This window comes from Emiliania huxleyi (genome assembly GCF_000372725.1).
Source record: "Emiliania huxleyi CCMP1516 unplaced genomic scaffold EMIHUscaffold_23, whole genome shotgun sequence".
Taxonomy (NCBI): Eukaryota; Haptophyta; order Isochrysidales; family Noelaerhabdaceae; genus Emiliania; species Emiliania huxleyi.
In genome coordinates, this window is record NW_005200333.1 from 290,577 (window position 1) to 316,306 (window position 25,730).

Here is a 25,730-nt window from a genome sequence, read left to right on the forward strand (position 1 = left end):
GCGGAGCAGCATACCGGCGCGGAGCGGAGAAGCGTTCGCCGCCCGGTGCCGGGGTGGCGCCGCCTGGTGTCGTCTCGACGCCGCTCCGCCGTGCAAGAAGGGAGGAGGTGGCGGCGGTGGCGGCGGTGGCGGCGGTGGCGGCGTCGGTGCTGCTGGCAAGGATCAGTCTGAACAGCTTTTGCGCCATGCGCGAGCGGCTCTGGCGTCTGCGGAGGGTGGTCGAGCGGGGCGTGAGCGAGGCGGTGTGTGGAGTGGCTGTGTGGTTCCGGTGCGGAGCGGGTGAGGCGGGTGGTGGCCGCGCCACGTGATCGTGAGGAGGAGGGGCGCAGGCAGGTGGCGTCCGCTTGGGGAGGCATCGGTGATTGGGGCTGGCAAGAAGTCCAACTGCCAGGCAGCGGCGGCCGAGCGGGAGAGGGTGGCGGCGGCGGCCGCGGCCGGCGTCGCGATCTCGGGCGGAGTTCTGTCCCATCAGCCCGTCCGCGTGCGTGGAGAGAGGAGTGGTGTGCGGCCCCGAGGGGGGGAGGGGCGGGGGCCAGGATGGCGGGGTCTCACAACAGTCCAAACAGAGGAACAACCGAGGACGGCCGCCAGCTCGCGCCAAGAGATCGCCGCGAACGACACGCCGAATGTGTTTTTTCATTCTCCGGAGAATGCTTCTTTGTCAGTGGAGAGACCACTTCACAGCTGTATGCCTTGCTCCTTTAGGTGCTCTTGTATCTCTGACTCTTCCGCATGAGACTGCCTGAGTACACCGTCTTGTTATTCTTTTGTGCTTGGCGTCTTGTGTGGTGTGGGTTGCCCCCTTCGTTGTACCCCGTCCAGAGAGAGCTTTGCTATATCATGCCTTTTGCTTTCTCTCTGCACTCTGGGCCTTCCGGTCCTGGCCGGTGGATTCCCACCGTCATGGAGCCCTGGGTGCTCGCTGTATTTGTCGCAGTGGACTCGGATGGCTTCTTCCACTTCTGCTACTACGATCTGAGGGAGGGTGTAGAGGATGTAGAGTGTAGAGCGCTGTAGAGCTGTAGAGATGTAGAGCGCTGTAGAGCTGTAGAGCTGTAGAGCTCTACATCCGGCGCGTGACGATGTGAGTCGCCTGTAGAGCGATGTAGAGCGCGATTTTGCTGTAGAGTTTGTTGTAGAGGCTCTACAGCCAAACCGCCGGGAAGGCAGTGACTCAAAGAGGTCGAGCCGCGCTAATGGGGTGTCTCCGAGCTTACTGGAGCTCTGATGGACAGCCCTGGCTATCCCTGACACACAGAGAGTCACTCTGACGGCACACAACACCCTATGACTGCGTCATGACCAGCCTGCCATGTGTCGCCGGTGCCGCATTCGTCGCTGTGCTTCTTTAGCAGGCGGTGGACTGTCGGCTGCGAGGACGGTCGCATTTGCGCGAGGCGAGGCGAGCATTCAGACGCGTTGCATGCGCCATGCCTCGCGCCAGCGCGTGCGGGAGCTCCTGGCTGAGCGTTGAGTCCAGGCGAGTTGCGCTGGCCACTATCGCTACGCCGAGCCGAGCTGACGCGCCGAGGCGCCGGCCAGTCGCAGCCGTGAGGCATGCCACAGCAGCAGAGGCACCTGCCACCCATTGGGCGGGCAGACAGAAGGCCAGGGCAGCACTGGCAAGTGCAACGCGCCTCATGTCGGAGAGCGACCGTGCCTCGTTCGCCGCTTATGATGTAGAGTTTGTTGTAGAGATTTCGTTGCAGATGAGCGCGCGCGTCACAGCGCAGGCCAGGTCTACACTGGCCGCGGCACCAGCTCCCGCGGTCTGCACGCTAGGAGTGGTCCGCCCTCGCAATGAATGCGGAATACTATTACGAAAAGTACAACTAGTGCGACACACTAGTCAGTCTCGTAATCGCGCCAAGAGCGCGGATACACACACAAACAACAGGCGCGGCTATGAATAGCTGCGCATATACAGATAACGACTGTTCACAGTTGGGAGAGAGAGAGTCGTCTCTAACGCTCCCCCCTATCTAGATAGTTGCATCGGCAACTATCTCGGACGACTCGCGCGTCTTCGGCGAAGGGGTGATGACTCACGCCTTGCCGACGGTCGCGACGAGCTTGCTCCACAGCCGGGCAGCCTGCCCCTGGAGCGTCACAGCAAAGCCGGGGCCGTTGCTGGCGTTGAGCATGTAGTCGCGACAGGTGAAGAACATAGCTCGCGTCGCCTGCGTCTTGGTGAAGACGTCGGCGATCATATAAGCAGTGCCGACGAGGTACGGCGCGACGTGGCGGAGCATGAAGAGGCGCTTGACAAACATGGTGGCACGTTCGTAGTAGCGCGTGCGAGCAGTAGAGCCGGGCTTGACGATGATGTCAAAGACGGCTTTGCAGTCACCGAGCTGGGGCGTGGGTCCTGCGACAGCTCGGCCAGCGTCCTCGAGCATGAGCCGGCAGGAGACGACTTTCTTGGCGGCGACGGAGGCGGTGGCGGTCTCCTCTTCGGCGACGCTGAGAGCCTCGATCTTGGACTTGTTGGCGCTCCAGTCGATGGCGCCGTTGTTGAACATCACGACGCATCCGCCGTAGTGTGGCGCCTTGCCGAAGGAGGCGTCATGGTAGGCGTGGAGGCCACGAGACTCGATGAAGCCTGGCGGGAAAATGTCGAGTCCGTAGGGGATCTTGAGCTTTCCGCCGTAGGTGATGCCGAGGTGCTTTGTGGCGTTGAGATAGTTGATGACGGTCATGATGGCGTCACGATGGACGGCGCCGCAAGCCTGAGAGAAAGAGCCGAGCTTCGAGAAGAAGTACTTGATGTCGGGGCGCGTCATCTCGGCAGGCCACCCGATGGTTGTGCGTGCTGTGCAGCGCCAGCAGGCAGAGGTGGAGAGCCGACGGCGGTTCCTCCCATGTCCGCACCAGCGAAGACATCCGCGACGCTGGAGCCGGATTCGTCGGTCCGCTCCGCACCAGTGTCGAGAATTGCCCTTCTCCACTCCTTGAAAGGAAGGCCAGATGTCCCATCCCATTGGATGACGGACGGCATGTCTTTGTCACGGTTGTTGCTAGACATGCTACGTAGTTACCCCTCAGTCGGCTCCACGTTGCAGATGAGCGCGCGCGTCACAGCGCAGGCCAGGTCTACACTGGCCGCGGCACCAGCTCCCGCGGTCTGCACGCTAGGAGTGGTCCGCCCTCGCAATGAATGCGGAATACTATTACGAAAAGTACAACTAGTGCGACACACTAGTCAGTCTCGTAATCGCGCCAAGAGCGCGGATACACACACAAACAACAGGCGCGGCTATGAATAGCTGCGCATATACAGATAACGACTGTTCACAGTTGGGAGAGAGAGAGTCGTCTCTAACGGATTTCACGTTGTAGAGCGCCTCTACATCGCTCTACAGGCGACTCACATCGTCACGCGGCGGATGTAGAGCTCTACAGCTCTACAGCGCTCTCCAGCGCTCTACATCTCTACAGCTCTACAGCGCTCTACACTCTACATCCTCTACACCCTCCCTCAGACTACGATACAGAGCAGGGTGAGACCAGCTGGTTCGCTCCTGATGGGTCGAGCCCCTCCTTCATGTACGACCAGGCCGACTTCTCGCACCCAGTTTTCATGCGAAACCTGCCGCCACCTCTTCCCGCCAAGGCAACCGTCGGCTCGCCAACCAACACCGGATGGTTCGTGCTGTTTGTCGATGCCATCGATATTGGGTTCCACCCTGTTGGTGATTATATTGGGTTCCACCCTGTTGGTGATTATGTTGGGTTCCACCCTGTTGGTGATTATATTGGGTTCCACCCTGTTGGTGATTATGTTGGGTTCCACCCTGTTGGTGATTACCGCGGCCGGCGCCGGAACGGCAGGCGTGTCAAAATCTTCACCGAGAAAGATGTCCGGGTGCGTGATCATCCAGACACCTGGGTTGGCCATCGCCAGGTCGGCGAGTCGCTGGTGCAGCACGCCGATCTTCCCCATGGAGGTGGCGAAGAAGTTCGCCGCGTCCAGAGCGGTCAAGAGCCGCGACCAGAATGCCCCATTGAAGAGCACATTGAGAATGTGGTTCCCATCGAGGATAGCACTTGTCTGCTGGTGCGTGCCGAATCGGCACCGCGGCAGGAAGGCGCCCTTGGCGTTGCTCTGCCCCAGGGTGTAGCTGGTCACTGCTCCTGCATTGTCGTACACCGTGGTCCAACTCAGACAAGGCGTGTGGTCCTTTACGTGTTGAGCCCCTGGAACGAGGACGAGCTTGCATCACTGGTGATCTGAACCTCGTCGACGACGACGACGATGGGCGCTTGAGCAGCTGGCGGGGCCTAGCTGCTGTGCCATCTTCACTTTGTCCTCTCCTCTCCTCCCACCTCACAGAAAACTGCGGCCGCCAGCGACAGAGCGTCTTGCTGGCACACATTTGTCGTGCCAGTGTGTGGCGCGCGAATTCTTTTCTCCGCTCGCTGCCGCGCCTAGGTATTGGCTTCCCGCCAACAAAGATGCCCGCCTCACGCCGCCGCAAAACTGCCCTCTGGTGGCACTGCTCGGAGGACGAGTGGTACGAGCGGTCGATTGCACACTGGTCCGCGTGCGACGACGTGCTTGGCGGCTGCGGGTCGGTGGACGGGGTCGACCTGTCCGGCTCACTGCACTTCCTCCGTGCGGCGCTCGGAGGCGAAACGGCGCCTGCGGGCTCACTCGCGCTTGACCTGGGCGCGGGCTCGGGCCGCGTGAGTGGTGGCGTACTCCTCAAGGTTTTCGAGCGGGTCCACCTCGTCGAGGTGAGCGCTCCGCTGCTGCAGGCTGCGCGCACAGCGCTGTGCGACGACTCTTCGCGGCTTGACTTCACGCTGGCCAGCCTGCGAGAGTTTGTCCCGCCAGCTGGCACGTACGACGCCATCTGGGCGCAGTGGATCCTCGGGCATCTGACGGACCACAGCGTTGTGCGGCTGCTCGCTGCCTGCCACGGCGCCGTCCGCCCGGGCGCGCTCGCACGCCGTCCTGCTGTTGTGTTCGATCCGAGGGTGACTGGTTAGGCCGTGTACCTAGGCGGACTCGTGGTGGTCAAGGAGAACACGGCGCCGCCAAAGAAGTGCCGCGAGGGCCGCGGCAACTACATGCTTGACGCCGAGAACGCGGCGGTGCTGCGGACGCACGCCCACCACATGGCCCTCTTCCGGCGAGCTGGGTACCGTGTGGTCAAGTCCACCCGACAGGCCGACTTCCCGAGCGACATCTACCCCGTGCGCATGTACTTGCTCGCGCCACGAGTGAGCGCCACGTGACGGTGAGGCGGGGCAAGACCGCACGAAGAGAGCGCATCCCGCGCGCAAAAAACCGAAACCGTGGCGTGTGTGTCTGTTACTATGTGTGCCTCTGTCCACGGAGCACGGTCTGAAGAAATCGACGCCAAAGATGGTTTAACGGTCTCGATAGTGCGAGGGTTGGCTGTCCCACCGGTTGATACAGAATGCGCAAAGGTAACTGAGATAGAAAATTCCTGTGAACAGTCAGACGTGAGACGAGAATCTTCAACTATCATGTATCAAGACAGCACAACACATACACACGCGCTCAGGACTCAGCGCAGAGGACGCATCCAAACCGCCGCATTTCGCCCGCCGAAAAGTCTCCCACTCGCGCCCTCCCCAAACAATCGTCTCACTAGTTACATACATACCCTACTGTATACCCGTTCCCCGCCGTCGTTTTTTCGGGGAAGGCGTCTATTCGATGCTCTGCACGTTAGCTGTCCGGGAGGCGTCCGGGAGGCACCTCCCGGACATCAAATGGGGCCGCCTGGTGGCCTCAGAGCGCCAGCCGAAGCAACCCTCGTCGTGCCCCGACACCCCCCCGACTCATGCTGTGCCGCTCTTGCATGTGTGGCCGCTGACGGCGGGGCCCCGTGCGCGGCTGCGCCGCAAACTCGTGACTGCCGTCGTCACACCTGTCCACAGATGCGACGGGTGCCTGTCCGACCGCGACAAACAGGCCTCGTAGCGGATCGCCAGCCCGCCCTTTGCCTCCGCAGACGCCTAGCCGAATCGTCGTTACCTTCCGCAGACCGAGACTTCCGAGCGGGCGCGTTCTATAGATGACGGTCACGCCCAACTCACCAGCCTTGTGGCCTGAAACCGATTCTGAGCCCTGCCTCCGCCGAGCGGGTATGGCCGCTGCCCGGCGGCCCGCGGCACGAGTCGGTCCCCCCCCTCCCCGCCGTCCCGGTTCCCGCAGGTGAATTATTGCGATTTCGCCACCCTCCTCGCCGCCCTCTCCGCCACTGTCGCCTCCGCGCTCTCCTCCGCCGTCGCCGCCGCCCTCGCCTCCACCGCCCTCTCCGCCACCCTCCCCGCGGCCTTCTCCACCGCCCTCTCCGCCGCTCTCTCCTCCGCCGTCGCCGCCGCCCTCGCCGCTGCCGTTGCCGCCGCACTCCTCCCCGCTGCCGCCAAGCATGATCGGCCTCACCCTCCCCGCCGCGCCGTCGGTCTCGCCGTCGCCGCCGCTCTCTCCGCCGCCGTCGCCGCCGCCCTCACCGCTGCCGTTGCCGCCGCACTCCTCCCCGCTGCCGCCGTCGGCCTCACCCTCCCCGCCGTGCCGTCGGTCTCGCCGTCGCCTTCTTCCGTGTCGCTGTCGCCGCTCCGCCGTCCGTGTCGCCGTCGCGCCGCCTCGGATCTGTCCGTGTCGCCTTCGCCGCCTCCGTCCGTGTCGCCGTCGCCGCTGCCTTCCTCCGTTTTGCCATCCCCGCCGCCGATCTCACCTTTGCCGCCTCAATCCATGTCGCCGTCGCCGTCGCCGCCGTCGGTCTCGCTTTCGCCGCCTCTGTCCTTGTCGCCGTCGCCGCCGCCGCCGTTGGAATCGCTCTCCCCGCCGCCGTCGGTCGTGTCGACTTCGCCGCCTCCGTCCGTGTCGCCGTCGCCGCCTCCGTCCGTGTCGCCGTCGCCGCTGCCTTCCTCCGTCTCGCCCTCCCCGCAGCAACCTCGCTTGCCGTCGCCGTCGCCGCCATCGGTCTCGCTTTCGCCGCCTCCGTCCGTGTCGCCGTCGCCTCCGCCGTCGGATTCGCCTTTGTCGCCTGCTCCGTCCGTGTCGTCCTCGCCGCCGTCACGATTCGGCATACACACAGTTTGCACATCTGCAAGTTCTTCTTGATGTACACGGCGGTGCAGCCCCTGGCAATTAGCGGGCAGCTCAAGGCATCGACGCTCTCGCCGAAGCCCCTGTGCACTTGCCGCCGTTTTATTCGGCGCAATGGCCGGCGTTGAAGCTCCGAACCCAGGCGCAGCCGAGCCCGTTCAGAGACAACACCAACAACCTCTTTCACTCATTCTTAAAACAGTACCGGCCGGGATTTCGAAGATAGTGCTAAAATGGATACCTGGAGAATGGCATTTAATTTCGCGGACCGGCTCTTTTAGCAATCAGGTCATGTCACCGCTTAATGTGCATGTGCGTGGCCTACGTCAGAGACCAAGTGACCAGCCGTCCCGGGCAATTTGTGACCCGTCTACGCCCTCGCGCCTCGGGCGCGGCCGGCCACCGCCGGCTGCCCCGTTGACTTCCCCGCCGCGCTAGGCGTTCGTTCGCAGTAATCTGGCTTAGTTCAGAGAGGTCGGGTCGTCTCTATGCGTATCACAGCGCGGCGCTGGCCTGCGCATGGCGGGCATGTGGTCGAATCAGTCAATCATTTGATGTTAGTGCCAAAACCGCGGAACCGAAAATGGCGTTTAATTTTGCGCACCTGCTGTCCGCCGCCTGCGGCGGCGCTGCGCGCCGCCTACGCGCGCTGCGCGCGCGTTTTTTCTCTCTTTTTCTGTCTTTTTCACAGTGTAATTTTACCAAAAAAATGCCGGGCAAGGCGTCTATTCGATGCTCTGCACGTTAGCTGTCCGGGAGGCGTCCGGGAGGCACCTCCCGGACATCAAATGGGGCCGCCTGGTGGCCTCAGAGCGCCAGCCGAAGCAACCCTCGTCGTGCCCCGACACCCCCCCGACTCATGCTGTGCCGCTCTTGCATGTGTGGCCGCTGACGGCGGGGCCCCGTGCGCGGCTGCGCCGCAAACTCGTGACTGCCGTCGTCACACCTGTCCACAGATGCGACGGGTGCCTGTCCGACCGCGACAAACAGGCCTCGTAGCGGATCGCCAGCCCGCCCTTTGCCTCCGCAGACGCCTAGCCGAATCGTCGTTACCTTCCGCAGACCGAGACTTCCGAGCGGGCGCGTTCTATAGATGACGGTCACGCCCAACTCACCAGCCTTGTGGCCTGAAACCGATTCTGAGCCCTGCCTCCGCCGAGCGGGTATGGCCGCTGCCCGGCGGCCCGCGGCACGAGTCGGTCCCCCCCCTCCCCGCCGTCCCGGTTCCCGCAGGTGAATTATTGCGATTTCGCCACCCTCCTCGCCGCCCTCTCCGCCACTGTCGCCTCCGCGCTCTCCTCCGCCGTCGCCGCCGCCCTCGCCTCCACCGCCCTCTCCGCCACCCTCCCCGCGGCCTTCTCCACCGCCCTCTCCGCCGCTCTCTCCTCCGCCGTCGCCGCCGCCCTCGCCGCTGCCGTTGCCGCCGCACTCCTCCCCGCTGCCGCCAAGCATGATCGGCCTCACCCTCCCCGCCGCGCCGTCGGTCTCGCCGTCGCCGCCGCTCTCTCCGCCGCCGTCGCCGCCGCCCTCACCGCTGCCGTTGCCGCCGCACTCCTCCCCGCTGCCGCCGTCGGCCTCACCCTCCCCGCCGTGCCGTCGGTCTCGCCGTCGCCTTCTTCCGTGTCGCTGTCGCCGCTCCGCCGTCCGTGTCGCCGTCGCGCCGCCTCGGATCTGTCCGTGTCGCCTTCGCCGCCTCCGTCCGTGTCGCCGTCGCCGCTGCCTTCCTCCGTTTTGCCATCCCCGCCGCCGATCTCACCTTTGCCGCCTCAATCCATGTCGCCGTCGCCGTCGCCGCCGTCGGTCTCGCTTTCGCCGCCTCTGTCCTTGTCGCCGTCGCCGCCGCCGCCGTTGGAATCGCTCTCCCCGCCGCCGTCGGTCGTGTCGACTTCGCCGCCTCCGTCCGTGTCGCCGTCGCCGCCTCCGTCCGTGTCGCCGTCGCCGCTGCCTTCCTCCGTCTCGCCCTCCCCGCAGCAACCTCGCTTGCCGTCGCCGTCGCCGCCATCGGTCTCGCTTTCGCCGCCTCCGTCCGTGTCGCCGTCGCCTCCGCCGTCGGATTCGCCTTTGTCGCCTGCTCCGTCCGTGTCGTCCTCGCCGCCGTCACGATTCGGCATACACACAGTTTGCACATCTGCAAGTTCTTCTTGATGTACACGGCGGTGCAGCCCCTGGCAATTAGCGGGCAGCTCAAGGCATCGACGCTCTCGCCGAAGCCCCTGTGCACTTGCCGCCGTTTTATTCGGCGCAATGGCCGGCGTTGAAGCTCCGAACCCAGGCGCAGCCGAGCCCGTTCAGAGACAACACCAACAACCTCTTTCACTCATTCTTAAAACAGTACCGGCCGGGATTTCGAAGATAGTGCTAAAATGGATACCTGGAGAATGGCATTTAATTTCGCGGACCGGCTCTTTTAGCAATCAGGTCATGTCACCGCTTAATGTGCATGTGCGTGGCCTACGTCAGAGACCAAGTGACCAGCCGTCCCGGGCAATTTGTGACCCGTCTACGCCCTCGCGCCTCGGGCGCGGCCGGCCACCGCCGGCTGCCCCGTTGACTTCCCCGCCGCGCTAGGCGTTCGTTCGCAGTAATCTGGCTTAGTTCAGAGAGGTCGGGTCGTCTCTATGCGTATCACAGCGCGGCGCTGGCCTGCGCATGGCGGGCATGTGGTCGAATCAGTCAATCATTTGATGTTAGTGCCAAAACCGCGGAACCGAAAATGGCGTTTAATTTTGCGCACCTGCTGTCCGCCGCCTGCGGCGGCGCTGCGCGCCGCCTACGCGCGCTGCGCGCGCGTTTTTTCTCTCTTTTTCTGTCTTTTTCACAGTGTAATTTTACCAAAAAAATGCCGTTTTTTCTCTACGATTCCGTATGTGACGGTCTCGCGTGCCAGCTAGCGTTCTACCCACAAGGGGAAGAGAGACTCACACACTGACTAGGAGTTGGGGCTCGCGCTTATTATAGACGGTGCCGCACAGATTGATACGTCCACATCGACCGTGCAGAGCTTGGGCTCTTTGCGCGGCTCCCAAGGCTCGGCAAGCCAACAGCGTTGACCAGCGCCAGCCATGTCCGGCTTCCCCGTTGGCACGCACAGTCAGCAGCCTGACGCGGAGAAGGGCGGGCTGCGTGAGAGGGCGGCCGCGCGGGGTCGCGGGCACGGGCGCGCGGGCGTCTCTCCGTCTCATCAGATCAAGTGTAGTTTTTGGCGCTCAACGCTTGTAGGCAAAGAGCCTCGCAGGGCAGTGCTGGGCACGCCTCGCTAGCGCCCTCTGAGATCATCATACTGGGCGCAGCGCTCTAGTCGGGAGCGGGCGATGCGGCGGGGTGTGGCGCGGTGCGGCGGCCGCCTCCTGTCATAACTCGTCATCGCCCGCGCCTTTCCGCTTTGTCGACATCTCTGCCTTGTCGTCCTCCGCCGTCTCGTTGCCCACAAAGTTGCCCTTGATCCTCTTTCGCATGTCGAGCTGCGCGCGCAGGGGCAGCCCGTCAGCGCCGAGTGCGCGAGGCAGACCGTGCGGGCGGCGCAAGCGGCTGGCCTGGCCGCGCTTGCAGTGCATGAGGGCGACGCGCTTGAAGCGGCAAGCCTCATCCTCCTCGATGCACACGCTGATGGGCTTGCCCGCTGCGATGCAGGGCGATTCGGACAGGCACGCGAGGAGAATCTCGCGCTCGTCGAAGCAGGAGCTGGACATATCCACCAGCGGCCACCAGCGGCCGGCTGGGCACGGGACTGGCGCGCACTGGAACTTACACTGTACCGACTCCTGACGAAAAAGAATTCATTGCGACGCAGACACTGGCTCGGACTCGGACTTACAAAAGGCACAGCAGGCGACGGCCCCTTATGGGTCGTCGAAGAGGCCGGCGTACTCCTCCGGCCGCTCCTCCCCCTCCCAATCCTCCCCGGGCTCAGGCTCTCCTCCTTCGCTAGAGCCCTCGCCCCCCGCCGGCGCCGCCACCACCACCCAGAGCGCTGCAAGCAGCGAGAGCGCCGGGCAATGACGGCTTACCGCCCTATAGTGCCCCACCCTTGCGGGCTCAGTTGCCGCATTAGGAGCCTTCGCACCGCGAGTGGGCTCAGGTGGGATCCACAGACGCAGAGAAGCACACCCAACGACATAAAGAACGTCCGCTCTCCAAGTTTCGGTCGGGGAATGTGTGTGCTACAGTAGTGTGGAGGAGCATGTGGCATGTGTGGCATGTACGGCCGGCTCGCCTCGACGGCAATCCCTACCAGTGAGCTCTCTGCCCCAGCCGCATTCGGCCATGTTAGGAGGAGCGCATTCGACGCTCATCACTTAGATACCCTCTCGGGGGACGTATGTGAGCGAGCGAACCAACGAACGGGCTGCATGCGGGGGCGGACGACCCGCTTCCCTCTTAGGACGTAATTACGAAGGAAGAACGCCGGAGCTGCTCACCGCTTCTCAAACCTTCGCAACAATACTGACGTATAGAGAGACGTTGTATCGCAGAGAGCCGCCCCTATGTCACACAAAAGCCAAGCCACAGACCCTCTCCGCGCGCGGACTAAGGCGCGTCGCGTGTCTGGGCCGCCAAAAAAAAACTGTTCAAGTCTTAAAGGCAAAACACAACGCTCTGCGGTTGGTGCAGGCGAGGGCGGTCGGTCGAGGGCACGGAGCTAAGTGCCTCGCCGTCCTCGCAGGAGTCGCTTAGGCGGCTCCCGTGGTGTACCTGTGTTAGTGCCAGTGCGCGCCAGTCCCGTGCCCAGTGTCGTGCGAGGGAGCTCGAGTTTAAAATCCTTGTAGGAAGGCACTTGTAAAATTCTTTTACAAGTGCCTCCCGTTTCTGCAAAAGTTTCCACGGCAGCAGCGGCGCCATCCGTGTATCATTTAGATGCGCCCCGGACGGAAGGAGGCCTCGCCTTTCAGCCTAGCCGCCGGCGATCCCGTCGTCGTCACGCCAAACTGTCGTGCCACGCGGCACATCGGCAAGAAGGGCACGGTCGTCACGCTCGGTCGGCAGATCGAGGTGCTGCTGTCGCAGACCAACGAGGTGGTCAAGCTGAATCGCAACGAGCTGTGCGCTGAGCTCGCGAGCCCGGCCCACGGCACTGTCGCGACACGCTCTACGCTGGACGACGATGCGCCGCCAAAAACGCCACCAACACCGACGGAGCCGCAGCCGCTCACGCCGCTGAGCCGGGCGATTGGGCCTCAAAGCCCGCGACATGCGGCGTCGCCACGGGACGAGCGCGAGCTAGAGTACCAGCTTGCTGAGGACGGGATCGATTACATCTCCCAGCTCGCCTCGTCGGCCACGCAGGAGCGGCTCACTCGCACCGGCTCTGCCGGCAGCGGTGACTCCTTCTCCAAGAACCTGTGCGAGCCGATGGAGCGGAGTGGGCTCTTCACCAGGTCGCCCGGACGGTGCTGATTCCTTGTGTCTAGGTACGAGCTGATGGAGCGTGCTGCGCTGCACCGGTCGCAGTACTCCTCTCCCGTGGAGCCTGCCTCTCCGCGCGCCCCGCCCGCGCCGCCCGACGGACACTTCCCCGAACCTTCCGGCCGCCTTCCGCCGGCCAGCGCCGCGCCGCCCGCGCCGCCCGCGCCGCCAGCCCGCGCGGTGCGCAGCCCGCGTCACGAACCGCCGAGCAGCCCCGGCCGCAGCTCCGATTCGCTCTTTGGAGGCGGCGGCGGAGGCGGCGGAGGCGGCGGAGGCGGCGGCGGCGGAGGCGGCGGCGGCGGCGGAAGTGGAGGTGAAGGCGGAGGTGGCGGCGGCGGAGGAGGCAGCGGCGGCGGCGGCGGCGGCGGTGGCAGAGGAGGAGGAGGACGAGAAGGTCGAGGAGGGTCGCGACTGCTTCGCTCGGCGTCGCTTCGCCAGCAGCCGCTGCAGCCGCCGCCGCAGCCTCCTCCGCCCGACGATGCCGCCTCTCTGCCCGCCGCGTCGCGCTGGGCAGACTTGGCTGCCCTCGAGGCGAGGATCAAGCCGCTCGTCCGGCCCGTGCGCGGTTTCCCGACGGCAGACTTTGTCTTTGGGGACGTGACCACGTCGCTTTCCTCGCCGACACCGCACCCGACAGCCCTCCTTGTCGCACGCACGGCTTGTCTGCCTTTAGGCAAAACCACTCAACCACTCCTCGCGCCACGCGCGCCCACCTTTCTGTGTTGCAGCCGGCATTCTTTTTTAGGTGACGCCGCTCCTCGCCGACGCCGCCGCGTTCGGCCTCTGCATTGACGCGCTGGTGGCGAGGTATCCGGCACGCGGTAAAATTGGCTACTCCCGGCTCCTCTCAGCTGCATCTCGGCTCTTCTCGACAGGTACCAGCACACGGGGCTGGTTGCGGTGGCGGCGCCCGAGGCGCGCGGGTTCTTGTTCGGACCGGCGGTGGCAAAGGCGCTCGGCGTCGCCTTTCTTCCCATTCGGAAGGCGGGGCAGCTGCCGGCGTCCGTACACGAGTCCGATGCGGTGGCGATGGACTACGGCGCGGAGATGCGGGGAGATACGGGGAGATATGGGGAGAAAGGGGAAAGGCGCGTTTGGGCCTCGAGATACGGGGTGATGCGCTGCCTTCAGTTGCGTCGGGTGGAGGGGGGGGGGGACAGCGTCTCTTCACACTAGCCGTGAACAGGAGAGCGACGCCTCGAGCTGCACCAGGGCCTCCTCCCCTCGGCGGGCGCGGGCGCCGTCGTGGTCGTGGACGACATCCTCGCGACCGGCGGCTCCGCCTTTGCTTGCGCCCAGCTGCTGCAGCGGCTTGGCATGATGGTGGTGGAGATTGCGGTGGTATACGACTACAGCGGCGGCGCCTCCTCGCTGCCCGGCCGCAGCGTGCTCGCCGAGCACGGCTACGCTGTGTTCGCCCTCGCCCGCTTCTGCCGCGATGGAGACATGCGCTGGTGGCTCGAGCGGGGACGCGAGTCGGACGTCCTCCATTCGCCACACGCGGGCAAGGCGCACACGAAACACTAGCAACTCGTGCACTAGCCATTGCACTAGCACAGGCGCACGGGCAGAGGCCTCAGAGGGTCTGCCGTGCAATAGAGAGGCGTCTGGAGCGCACGCGGCGCAGGCTGCCCTGAGCGCAAAGCGCGTCCTCGAGACGGCTACCAGAGCACTTAGCTGACGTGTTGGGAGTGGTCGTCGGAAAGTTATGTGTGCGAGTTTACCGGTTTAGAGAGTAACGATGCGCCATGCACCACGCCATTTATCCCATTAAATTAAGGTCTACGCCCTTAATTAAATTATCAGCCCAACGAAGGTCGAAGCGCAAGCGGGGCGAGCCGCAGCCCCAACTCTTGCCGCTCTCTTCCGTGTCGGGTTGTGACGAGGGGTGAGGGGACACGGATTGAAGATCCCTCACACCAAGATCGTGCAGGGCGGGGACACATGTCCCTAAATCCCATCTCGTCTCAGAGTTTGCCCGTTTTATTTATTTATTTATTTAAGCGGGGCGAGCGTGTGTCATCGGTCGTCATGCTACCTCTCCTAGCACATCCCACTCGGACGCGCGCTCTCACAAGTGTCTCCCCCCGATGCCTTCGCCTCATCCCGCCGGTGGACGGTGGTGCTGTGCGATCACCAAACTGCACCTCCCTCCGCTGGCGCGCGCGGCGCGGGCCGCCGCGCCTATCCGCTATCCGCCGCGCCTCCTGCCTCGCCTCGCTCAGCAGCCTCTCCGCCTTCCTCTCCGCAACGCTGAGGAGCCGCGAGGCCTCGCTCGTCGCAGCGCTGCGTGCCGCGCCGCCTTCTCCTCGAGCGCGAGCTCGGCTTTCTTCTGAGCCAGTCTGCTGTGAGAGGGGCGGGTAGTAAAATTCTTCTTTCCAGCGAAGCCAGGCGAGAGGATACACTCATGGAGGTCTTCGCGGCCTCATTGCTCTCGACCGCGCTCGTGGTGCCCGCCCGGCCCGCTATTGCAGCGGCTCCGATCATGCAGTTCTCGACCGCGCTCGTGGCGCCGCCCGTGGCCCGGCCCGGCCCCCTTGCAAGGGCGGCGGCTCCGATAATGCAGTTCCGGAATCCCTTCGGCCAAAAGGAGGAGGTCGCCGTCGCCGAGGAGGCGGAGGGCAGCAGCAGCAGCGACGAGGAGGAATGGACGCTCGATAAGGTGGCCAAGCTCGGGCTGGCGGGCGTCCTGTCGATTGCTGTCGCCGAAAGCGTCTTCTGGATTTTGTCCTTCCCTCTATCTTCCATCTTCTACTTCTTCGCGACCGGTGAGTGGATCGATCTCTTCACGCAAGAAGGGCAGGTCCGCGCGCACACGTCAGTGTGGGGCGCGCGGCGCGCCTCCACCTCGCTCCCCCCCCCTCGCCGCACAGGTCAAGTTCTTGGCCTTCACCGCCGGCTGGGGCGCGCTAGGCGGCGCCATCGCTCAGTACCGCACGGTGCTCACCGCTGCCGCGATCACGCCGTGGATGGACGAGAATGTCGTCAAGCCATACCTGGCGCCATTCCTCGACCGCCAGGGCAGCCAGGAATAGCCTTAGGCCGCACGCGCCCTCGCGCGCTTTGAGAGAGAGAGAGAGAGAGACAGAGCCGTGTGTCGGACGCGCGCCAGTTGAGTGGGACGACGCGTTTTGCAAAGGACATGTGAATTTTGTGACGCGGGCGTACGACAAGTACAGGATCACCACTCACTGAAGTCAAACATCTTGTCCAGCGCTGCGGCCGCCGCATCCTCCGCGGCGGCACCCCCGGTCGTCTCCGCTTCGCCAACGGTCGGCACCTCGGCGCCCCCCAGCCTGAACTGGTCCTCAATGTCCTCGCCGTGCTTGGAGCACCAGCCCTGGTGCGGCGGCTGCAGCTCACGCGCCTCGAGCGTCTCCCACGAGAGGCCCCAGAAGAAGGCGTGCACGCGGATGCTCTCTGTGCCGCGCCGGCTGCCGCCGAGCCGCTCCTGCGGGTCGACCTTGAGGAGGCCGCGGATCATGGCGGCGGTGTTGTGCTGCATCAGCCGGAAGCTCTTGTGCTCAAACTCCCTTGTAAAGGTGCCCCGCACGATGTTGGCGTACGTCTTCTCGTAGTTGCTCCCCGAGCCGGGCACGCGAAAGGGAGTCGCGAGCGTGAGCATCTCGCACAGCATCACGCCCAGGCTCCACCAGTCGGCGTCGGTGCCGTGGCTGGCACCCGCCACGATCTCGGGCGGCATGAACTCGGGCGTGCCCACCATCGAGGTGGCGGGCCCGTCGTCGAGGAAGGCGACCAGGCCAAAGTCTGTGAGGACGGGCCAGCCGGCCGCGGTGAGCAGGACGTTCTCCGGCTTGAGGTCGCGGTACGCAATCTGGAGCGAGTGGAGGTGAGTGAGGGCCAGGATGACACATCCGGCATAGAACTGGACCTCATTGTCCGACAGCTTACCCATCTCATCGAGCAGCTTGCCCATGTCGCCACCGAGGCAGACAGGCAGCACGAGACGCAGCCAGACGTGGTCGTGGGTCGAGCAGATCAGCCGGCTCAAGTTGTGCGGCTGTGCGGTGCCGCGCAAGTGCGCCTGCAACTGACGCAGCGTCTTCCGCTCCCGCTCGAGGCGTATATACGTGGTTCGTTCCTCGATGCGCCGGATTCGCGCCTTGGTGAAGGACTTGACGGCGAACAGCGCACCAGAGACGCGGTGGCGCGCGAGGTGGACCTCGCCAAAGCCGCCCTCGCCCAGCTTCAGCCCCAGCTCAAGGTCGGAAAACTCTACGCCGAGCTCGGGCTCGCTCGTCTGCTGGCGCATCCGAAACAGAGAGAAGGAGCAGAGAGTCTCGTGCCAGCCACCCCGGCCACCGCCCGGCACGTCCCCGCCGGTGCCGGCGCCTCGCGAGTCGCCGTCGTCCAGCTGCAGGGACGGCGCGTGGCAAGCCAGAAACCGGCGCCACTGCGCCGCAAGCTCCGACGTGCCGCTTGCCAAGCTGGTGGCAAAGGCGCGCAAATCCAGCATCGCTACTTGGCCGCTCCTGGGCGGTTGCGGCGGGCCGTCACTCGGCCTGGCGCCATGGGCGCCCACCGCGAGGCGCGGAATGCGCGAGGTCCCGTCTTCCGAGAGGGCGAGCATTCCGTCGCCTGGCCGAAGCACGGTCGACTGGAGCGCCTGGATCTGGTCTCGCAGGTCCTTAGCACGCTCGGAAGCAGGCCGCGCGTCGCCAGCGGGGAGCACGACGTGATAGGCGTCCACGTCTCTGTCGAGCGAAAAGGTGGCGTCGTGCACAACCAAGCCGAGGTCGTTCAGCGCGTGAGAGAAGCTCCGCGCGTTGCGGCAGCGGCTGGGCAGTCTCGCCGCGACGACGAGCTCTAGCTGCCCGTGCAGCGCGTCTCCGCCAGCATACTTGTCCGGAACTGCCTCGCAGAGGACAAAACGGGCGTCAGCAACTAACCTCAATCCCGCGAAGGGGCTCGGGCTGTGTGTGGGAAAGGGGCCCACCTCCGCCGTTCTCAGCCGTCAGCAAATGCACCTCCATCTGCGCTGACTCATGCGCCACCTTCACCAGCTCGCCCTTCACCACGACCATGAGGTCTGTATCGCGCACTCCCGTCCCGGCAGCCTCCGCGGAGCCAGACCCAGGCGCCGATGTCGCGGCCAGCTGCGCGATCAGCTCGTCAGTGGCGATGGGGCGGAGACAAATCGCCAGCTCGGGCATGTCAACAAGAAGCCCAAGCGGGGTACGCGCGAGCCACGAAGACTCAAGAAGCGACGGCGCCGACGTGTGGTCGCGCGAATCGCCCACGAGCTGCTCCAGCTCACCGAGCAATGAGGGGTCGCGCGGCCAGCATAGCAGCGTAGCGCCACTTTCGGTGCGCATCGAGACGCCGGCCGGAAGCGAGAGGCCGGTTACGGCGCTAAACTCACCAAAGGTAGAGCCTGTGCCTAGCCGCATGAGCGGCAACAGTGGCGGGAGTCCGTTGTCAGCGCGCCATTTCTCAGGCACGCTAAAGCACATCTGCAGGTCGCCCGTGAGCACCAGCCCAAAAGTGGTGTCGGTGATGCCCTCAACTGGCGGCTCCTCGCCTCCTTGTAGTACCACAACGTTGCTAGGTACCTCAACAAGTGTCGCACGCCGGCAGAGGGCGAGCAATCGCGGCGTTTCGAGGGGCGCGAAGACTGGCGTATCCGCGAGCACCTACAAGGGCACGGCGCGTCCACAGCTGTGCGCAAGTTGTCGTGAGGGGGAAGGAAGCATCTCGGCGCGTTTACCCGCGAGTGCTTGCGCGCGAGGCTCTCCCGTAGAGCCGCCAGGCGCGAGCGGACTGTGCTCAGATGCACGCTGCGTAGCGTGACTCCGTCACTTGTAGACAGCACCGTCCACTTGATGGCCATTTCGCTCGTCTCTTTCAGTGTGCTCTCGGAAGGGGCCGGCGTCGTCAGCTCCCACACCACCGAACCCGGCATGAGGGATTCGCCCTTCGCCGACGAGCTGCGAGCATCCACCTCACCGCGCGGCTCCGCAGGCAAATTGCTGTCGTCGTCGTCGCTCGAGGCTGTGGATTGGGGCGAGATGGGCGTCATCCAGAGAGCGGCCTTCGCCTTGCGTTCTCGCTGCTGGGACGGGGCCGTGCATGCGACCCACGCAGATCCTTCGAGGAGCAGCAGCCACTCGCCGCCCGTCGAGCCCTGTGCGATTGAGCTGCCGGCCGGCAGCCTCATCCGCGTCATCTCTGGCAGCAGCTCCGCCGCGAGCCTTGCTGCGAGCGCCGGTACGACTTCTCCTAGGGAAGAGTACCCTCGCAGCGCCGTGGCTAGGGTGCTGAGCCAAGAAGCCTCCACGGTCGGAGCGGGCGCCTCAGGCTCCAACAACTCGTACGGCCAGGGAGGCTTGACGCCGAGGGAGTGGGCCGCAGCGAGCCGGCCAACGCCGTGAACGCCTTGCTCGCCGCAAAAGCGCTGCTGCAACCGCTGCTCAATGGCAGCAAGCCTGGGCTTCTCTAGCACCTTGTGGCCGAGGCTGTTCTGCACGACAAAGGTGCTCTCAGACGTGCCACCCGTTGTCGAGGTGTGAGCCTCCAGCACCACGAAGCCGAGCCCGGAGAGGGTGCTGAGCTCGTTTGCGAGCAGCCGCTCGTGTTCCGGCGCCCGCACTGTCACCTTGGTCCGATCCGTGTACGTGTCATTGTCGATGAGGACGTGGACCAGGCTACCGTGGTAGTAGGCCTCCTCCCGCGCGGCTGCTGCAACGGCTATCGCCGCCAGCTCTGACCTCTCAACGCCCCCCCTCTCCGGGCTGGTCTCTGCGTCCTCGAGCAGCAGGCCGGCGAGGTCCGTCCTGGAGCCAGGACTCGTCGTCAAGGTATCGCTCACTTTCCGCTCCACAGGCCCCTCTGCGCGTAGAGACGTCAGCGAAAAGCTCGGGCCGCTCGATGTGGCAAGGGGAGGGTACCCTCGGGCGCTGGTTGAGAGAAGGCGCAGCTTCCGCCGAAGCTCCTCATTCTGCTGAGCAAGCTCTGCACACTGGCGCTCGAGGAACGCCTCGCGCTTGGTAGTTTGGCCTGTTGGCAGGTTCGCTACGCAGTTTAGAAAGGAGTCGCGCAGGGATGTCATGTTTGGCTGCTCTGATGCTGATGGGAGGGACGTCGACCCCGCGGCCGATCGTATCCGAAGCAAGGTCAAACGGGCGGGGGTTGCGCGCGTCCCGTTTCCCCCTTCCCGCCCGTGCCCCGTGTCTCTGTTCCTTCCTCTTCTTCTTCTCGCCCGTGCCCCGTGTCCGCGGCGAGGTTGCCAAACGACGTGCTGCCCCGCGGGCTATAGCACGCATACCCACTCCAAGCTCTCGGATTTAGGCTTCTGGCGTCGTTTCCCTCCTTTTTTCACGATCACGTCGTCATCGATCAAACGAGACCCAGCAGCCTGACCGGTGACAGCACACTCCCCAGCCGGTCCCCACTCTCTCAGGTGACAGGTCTCAGCAGACCCAGGGGGCCGAGCGCGGGGGGCGGCGCCTCGGAGAGGTCCTCGCAGCGGCGTCCGAGACGCTGCTCGCTCAACTGCAGTGGCCACGCACCAACGTCCTGAGCCCCCCCCCCCCCCCCCGCGCCCGCCCGCCCGCCCGAGCTCGAGCTGCATGGTGTGAGCTCTACGACATGGTGTGAGCTCTACTCCGCGACTGCGCCTTGTCAATGCCGTCCGCCTGCAGACTCAAGATCTTGTCCAGAATCAGCGAGCGCTCCGCGGCATCCTGGGCCCAGCACTTGTACAGAGTGCCCACCTCCCGCGTGCTGCCGGACTTTCCCGCCTTCTCGGCGGCCGCCTTGGTCGTCCACCGCATGTAGAAGACCTCCGGCTTGTCCTCGGCCGCGATGGACTGCGCGCGATGGCTCAGGTCTGCTGCCGAGGAGGGGCTGTCCGGCTCCTCCGCCCTGCTGCTGCGATGGATGCCACCAAGAGGGATCGAGCGGCTGGAGCTGAGGCTGTCTGCATTGCTCAAGCGCGTCGTCGGCGTAAACGACTGCGAGTTGCGCCGCCCCGCCGCGAGCAGGACCTCGTCGAGCGGGATGGTCATCTTCTTGTGGTAGCCCGGGCGGAGCTTGTTCTTGCCGCAGACCATGATCATGTCGCTAAAAATGTACCTGCCGCGAACGTTCGAGGTTCGCCGAGGGTCGCCGAGGATCGCCCGCCGAAGTTCGCCGAGGTTCGCCGAGGTTCGCAGAGCCGATTCGCCGAGACCGTGAAACTACAGGTGTGTCAGCCGAGGCGCGGTGTGTGAGTAGCTGGCCGGCTCGCGCACCACTTGTACGAGCCGCGCACGTGCCACGTCGGGTCGCCAAAGCCTCCGCCGCTCGAGACCTTGAGGTCGAGCTCGCACTCCATGGCGAGAGTGCGCGCGGCGGTGAGCAGCGCGGCCGCCTCCCCTCCCACCTCGCTGAGCAGCACGTTCGCAGCGCGCGCCTGCTCCTCCTGCCGCCGCACGTCCTCGTTGACCTGCCCGATGATCTCCTGCATCTTCGTGATCGCCTTTGAGAACTGCGCCTGCAGAGGGACGGACGGCGGCGTCGGGGTGGGGAGGAATGCCACAGGAGCGCCTAGGAACGCAGCCGTCGGTGCGGCAGGGTGCTACGCGCGAGTGGGCATCGCTCGCGGCGCCTGCTGCTCGCCCTCCTCGGCGTACTTGAGCGCCTCCTTGAAGAGGAGCGGGTAGACGCACATGCGCTGCACCGGCCGGAAGAGCAGCTGCTCGAGCGGCGTGTGCGCCTTCGAGATGATCGCCTCCGCGGCGCGGTTGGCGCGCGCCTCCGCGAGTGCGCCGCTCATGTTTGGGTACCCGGCGCAATACGTGGAGTACATTTTGAAGAAGGGCAGCAGCTTCATGAAGGCGGGCAGCATGCGCTCGCCGACCACGGAGGGCTCCAGGCCATCCTCGCGCGCCGATGCGAGCTCGGCCTCGACCTGGCAGTGCACCGCGCGGCTTAGGCAGGGGTCTTGGCTATCCGCGGCTAGCTCTCTCTGCCTCGGCCTGGGAGTGCATCATGTTGATTTGGCCGAGGTTGGCAAAGAGGCGGCTGTGCGTCTCGTGGTCGAGGACAGCGCTGAGAGGTGCCATCAGGTGGTCGCAGCAGTAGCTCATGTCGGCCAGGTAGTTCGCCTCCGTCTGCAGGATCTCCTCCAGCGCGAGGCCGAGCAGCTTCTGCCGCTTCTCGCGTTGCAGCTGCTCGGCGCGCCTCTCGGCCGCCGAGCTCTCATCCTCGCGCAGCGTGGCACGGAGCGACTTGATCTCGTTGAGCACGTCCAAGGCGCCGCCTCCCCCTGTCGTTTGCCGCGCCCCTTTCGACCTTCCCTTGCTCCCCTCGATCCGCACCTTCTTGAGTTCGCTCGGCTTGAGCGACGAGAAGAGGTCGGTGCTCGAGGAACCGGCGTCGGACAGGAACGACTTGAGAGTGTCGAGGCTGTCCGAGAGCTTGCGAGTTAGGCCATCTATCCCCTCCGATATTGCGTCCAGATAGCCCGCTTCGCCGCTGGCACGCGCCACAGCCTTGTCCTCGTCGGTCGCGACGCTGCCGTCTTTGTTCTCTTCGCCGCTGGCGTCGTCGCACGGAGTGCTCGACGACGGGACGTTCGGCTCAGAGACGCGTGTGTTTTGCTCCGTCCGAGGCCAGAGCATTTGGCTCTGCTGTGGGCTCCGAGACGCGTAACGCGTTGTGGTTTGTGTCGCGCGAGCCGCCCTGGTCGTCCGTCCGGACCGGATTTTGTTTTTTTTCGGCCGCGGAAAAGAACGATGTGGCCGGCGCGGCCGGTTGAGGCCGGGCTCGGCCCGGCCCGCGACGGCTGGCCGCCGACGAGCGCGCTCGCGCTTCTCGTCAAAATGGCGGCGGTGTCGATTGCTGCGACGGTCGTTCACTCGTACATACAGCGGTCAGCGCTCAGTCGTCTGTCGTCTGAGAGAGGTTTGTGAGAGAGGTTTTGTCGTCTGTCGTCTGTCGTCTGTTGTCGCATTTCGCACACGCGCGCGCCGCGCGACCCGCGTCGCTCCGCGAGGGCATGAGCCTTCCGCGATTCGATCCCGCAGCCAAAAGCTGCTGCCTGCTCGCTCGAACCGCGGCCGACTCCGCCATCGCGGCCGCAGCTGTTGAGCTCTCCAGAAGACTGGTGCTGATATGCTGCCTCCCTGCGGTTGCTGCCGGCGAGCCTGGCGGTCCGCTGTACTACAAGGATGTGCTGACTCGATTCTACCTCGAAATCTTCTACCTTTACGACTCGGAACGCGAATGTGACAGGACCATCGGGTCCTTCAGCCACCAAAGCGAGATCACCCGAGAGCAGCTGAGTCTGCCTCTGGCCTCGCCTCCCTCTCCTCCAGGCATTCGTGGCATCCTATGGGTCGTCTAGAGTATCGACCTCTGGCTTGTCAGTCGCGGTCACTTGATGACACCATGAAGTACAGCGATCGCCAACTCGCTGGCCTCTCCGCAAGGCCCCCCGACCGCGTCGAACTCATCGGCGCGGGCTCTCTTGGCTACGCCTACGGGACCGGCCCCAGCTTCGGCTGAGGGCTAACAAGCTGCCGAGCCCAAATCACTGTGAGCGTCGTGATTTCTTGTTGGCCTTCAAAATCTCTCTCTCGGAGTGAAGAAACATATCACGGAAAGGGTGACCTAGAAACCGGGCGGGAATGTACGTCAGAGCCACATACACTGAGAGAGAACACGCGAGGGCGTGTTCTCTAGTGAGAGGGGAGCCACATCTAGAGAACACCCCTCTCACTACGTGAGAACTCTCGCGTGTCAAAATTATGAGCCGCCCTGGCGGCCTTGGGCTCGTCCCTCGACATGGCCGCCTGCTTTCTTGATCTCGGCGAGCCGTCATCCATAGACCTCGAGCCGTCATTCATGCCCGCCAGCTTTTCGACCCTTCCATTCGAACTCCAGCGCCTCGTCTTGGAGTCCGTGACCTCGCCGCTCGACCGCGCTGCCGTTCTCGCTGCCGTTCTCTTGGGGCAGTGGGAGCCTCACGAGCGTGCCGCCTTCAAAGCCCTGTTCGAGCGCTGGTCGTGTCCGCTGTTCAGTCTGGCCCTGCGGTACTTCAAGGGCGAGAACCTCGCCGAGGCCACCGTGCGCGAGTACCTACGCCGCCACCCCGGCCCGTCTGCGTCTGACATCCAAGACTTGAACCTGCTGGCTGACGAGAGCCTGGCCCTGCACGTTGTGACTCGGCCCACGTCGTACGACCTGAGGTTTGCGAGCGGCACGCTCGTCCAACGTGTCCACCCCGGCGGCATCATCCAGGACTTCGAGGGGCGAGCGGGCGCCGAGCATCAGGTTCGCATGCGGTTTGCGGACGGCTCTTGCTGGCACTACGCGGGAAAGGGAGGAGTCTTCACGCGGATCTTCACATGATCGGGACCTGGGCTGGCGCGGCGGTACCAGCTCGAGCAGTTTAGTGTCTGTTTAGTGCCGTGGGGCTGGGGGTGTGTGTGGCGGCCCGAGACATGGAGCGGCCGCACACCGTGCTCGGTACCCCCCCTGCACATCTAAAGCCATGCCTGCTGCTGGGGGGGGGGGTCCCGACCCCCCCAGCAGCAGAGCGCACTGCGACCCAGCTCCCGCCTCTTCGCCGCCGCCGCCCCCTCCCCCCCTCGGCTCGTGTTTGAGCGTACGCTCGAGGCGGTTGTGTTTACCGCGCCGCCTGGCTGGCAGTAGGAGGGTACGCCGTGAGACCACTGTTTTGGTGCCGAGCATAATCCATAAATTCTCGCCGCTGGAACGCTACTTACTTACAGCTGTCTGTACAGAGATCGGCCAGCACCCCCCAGCACCAGAGCTCTGCTGCTGGGGGGGGGGGGGGGGTCGGCCATGGCTTTAGATGTGCAGGGGGGGTACCGAGCAGTATGCGCGGCCGCTCCAGTGCTGCACGGTGTGTGTGCAGAGTGCTTCGAAGATACACACGGTGCAGAGGTTTGGGGCGGACAGCACATCCTCCCACTCTCCATGTGCGGGTTCCTCTTTTTCTTCATCCTTTGATGCAGTGACACCCTGTTCGCTGTTGCGGACGAGATCCACGTTTTCTCGTTCGTACAGCGCACGCCTCTCCGTACTCCACACACAAACACACACATGCATGTATGGTCGTTGCTCGTTGCCCGTCGTTGCTTGGGCGTGCTTCACCCGCCGCGCGCCACACCAAGTGCCACACCGTGCAGGCGCGACACTACCGCCTGGCATCAGAGGACGGCCGCCACCCTCCACCTCGGTGCGCCTGATGCGCACGAGACCGACGGCGACGCGCATCATCCGCGTGAATCTTCTTATCTTGGTCGGATCACAGCGGCCACGACCCATGCTCCGCCACGCCGCCACCGGCCGCCGCCTGGCGAGCGTGATAGCGCATGCGGAGCAGCGTGCGTACGTTGTCGTAGACGAGACCCGCCACCCCGGCGAGCAACGGGTAGAAGGTGAGCGGCGACTCGCACTGGCGGAGCACGTCGATCGCGATCGGCACGGCGCAGAGGCGCGAGGCGAAAAAGGTGAGGAGGCGGAGGAGGAAGTTGGTGCGCGTCGGCCGCAGCAGCGTGATCGTGATCCAGAGCGAGCCCGCCTCGCCAAGCAGGATGGCGACCGCCCCCTCCACCTCAAGCCACGGAGGCAGCGTCGTGCCGAGCAGGCAGAGCAGCAGCGTGAAGCCGTGGTGCGCGTGGACGCCCCAGCTAAAGGTGGGCGGCCCCGCGCTGCCGGCGATGGCGGCGGAGATGGGCGAGTAGTTGACGAGCGAGTCGGACATCACGTAGGCGCCCGTGAGCAGGTAGATGAGCCCGGGCGCCTCGCTCGGCCCGCCGCTCGCAGATCCGCCGCTCGCGAGCAGCCCGGCGGCCCAGCAGACGGCGAGCACGGGCAGCACCACGACCTGATGCGCAAGCGTGACGACGTACTGCTGGTGCGTGTAGCCGCGCAGCTTTCCCGGCAGCACAAACTCGATGGCCAGCCGCGCCGCCGCGTACGCCGCAAAGGCGTTCACGAGAAAGACGACGTCGCCGCCGGCGTCGGCGTCAAAGAGCATGTTGCGGATGTTGTCGACATCCTCGCCCGTGAGGATGCCGCCGGATCGCGCGCCGAGCATCGTACGCCCGCGCGCGCGGCGGCCACCAGCTGAAAAGCCCGGTGGCGGGGGCCAGGCTGTCTGCCAGGCTGCCGCAGCCTCTCCTACTCGAGTACCGGGTAGCTACTCGGTGTGAACTCTCACAGGCCAGCGCACAGCGCCATAGGAGGTATTTCCTTCTCAATAACA

The 25,730-nt window shown here is 64.8% G+C and overlaps 8 protein-coding genes across 8 annotated transcripts; 4 read left to right on the plus strand and 4 right to left on the minus strand.

Annotated features, from left to right (window-relative positions):
* Positions 1-3,544: 3,544 nt before the first annotated feature.
* EMIHUDRAFT_100287 (hypothetical protein) lies at positions 3,545-5,241 on the plus strand (the record flags this gene model as incomplete). The annotated part of the gene is made up of 5 exons (XM_005779485.1): positions 3,545-3,865; positions 3,905-3,947; positions 4,433-4,722; positions 4,759-4,954; positions 5,006-5,241. The coding sequence occupies 5 exons, from the start codon at positions 3,545-3,547 to the stop codon at positions 5,239-5,241; spliced, it is 1,086 nt and encodes a 361-aa protein (XP_005779542.1).
* Positions 5,242-5,602: 361 nt separating this feature from the next.
* On the minus strand, positions 5,603-10,820 carry EMIHUDRAFT_353739 (hypothetical protein). Its single transcript, XM_005779486.1, has 5 exons — positions 10,621-10,820; positions 10,432-10,548; positions 9,945-10,186; positions 9,176-9,194; positions 5,603-5,671 (listed from the first exon to the last, which is right to left on the minus strand). Exons 1-2 carry the CDS (start codon positions 10,774-10,776, stop codon positions 10,438-10,440), a joined length of 267 nt encoding a protein of 88 aa, XP_005779543.1. The 5' UTR covers positions 10,777-10,820; the 3' UTR covers positions 5,603-5,671; positions 9,176-9,194; positions 9,945-10,186; positions 10,432-10,437.
* A 1,121-nt stretch (positions 10,821-11,941) lies between these two features.
* Positions 11,942-14,242, plus strand: EMIHUDRAFT_450155 (hypothetical protein; the record flags this gene model as incomplete). Its single annotated transcript, XM_005779487.1, has 5 exons — positions 11,942-12,446; positions 12,894-13,087; positions 13,236-13,289; positions 13,406-13,513; positions 13,703-14,242. The coding sequence occupies 5 exons, from the start codon at positions 11,942-11,944 to the stop codon at positions 14,015-14,017; spliced, it is 1,176 nt and encodes a 391-aa protein (XP_005779544.1). The 3' UTR covers positions 14,018-14,242.
* An 808-nt stretch (positions 14,243-15,050) lies between these two features.
* Positions 15,051-15,525, plus strand: EMIHUDRAFT_205041 (hypothetical protein; the record flags this gene model as incomplete). Its single annotated transcript, XM_005779488.1, has 2 exons — positions 15,051-15,293; positions 15,364-15,525. The coding sequence occupies 2 exons, from the start codon at positions 15,051-15,053 to the stop codon at positions 15,523-15,525; spliced, it is 405 nt and encodes a 134-aa protein (XP_005779545.1).
* Positions 15,526-15,836: 311 nt separating this feature from the next.
* EMIHUDRAFT_55255 (hypothetical protein) lies at positions 15,837-16,697 on the minus strand (the record flags this gene model as incomplete). The annotated part of the gene is made up of 1 exon (XM_005779489.1): positions 15,837-16,697. A coding segment is annotated over one exon (861 nt), but the record flags the coding sequence as incomplete, so codon positions are not given.
* A 3,394-nt stretch (positions 16,698-20,091) lies between these two features.
* On the minus strand, positions 20,092-22,113 carry EMIHUDRAFT_205043 (hypothetical protein; the record flags this gene model as incomplete). Its single annotated transcript, XM_005779490.1, has 4 exons — positions 20,092-20,688; positions 20,763-20,984; positions 21,171-21,401; positions 21,538-22,113. 4 exons carry the CDS (start codon positions 22,111-22,113, stop codon positions 20,092-20,094), a joined length of 1,626 nt encoding a protein of 541 aa, XP_005779547.1.
* A 114-nt stretch (positions 22,114-22,227) lies between these two features.
* On the plus strand, positions 22,228-22,838 carry EMIHUDRAFT_205044 (hypothetical protein; the record flags this gene model as incomplete). The annotated part of the gene is made up of 3 exons (XM_005779491.1): positions 22,228-22,341; positions 22,488-22,719; positions 22,810-22,838. 3 exons carry the CDS (start codon positions 22,228-22,230, stop codon positions 22,836-22,838), a joined length of 375 nt encoding a protein of 124 aa, XP_005779548.1.
* Positions 22,839-24,767: 1,929 nt separating this feature from the next.
* EMIHUDRAFT_205047 (hypothetical protein) lies at positions 24,768-25,562 on the minus strand (the record flags this gene model as incomplete). Its single annotated transcript, XM_005779492.1, has 1 exon — positions 24,768-25,562. One exon carries the CDS (start codon positions 25,560-25,562, stop codon positions 24,768-24,770), a length of 795 nt encoding a protein of 264 aa, XP_005779549.1.
* Positions 25,563-25,730: the final 168 nt, after the last annotated feature.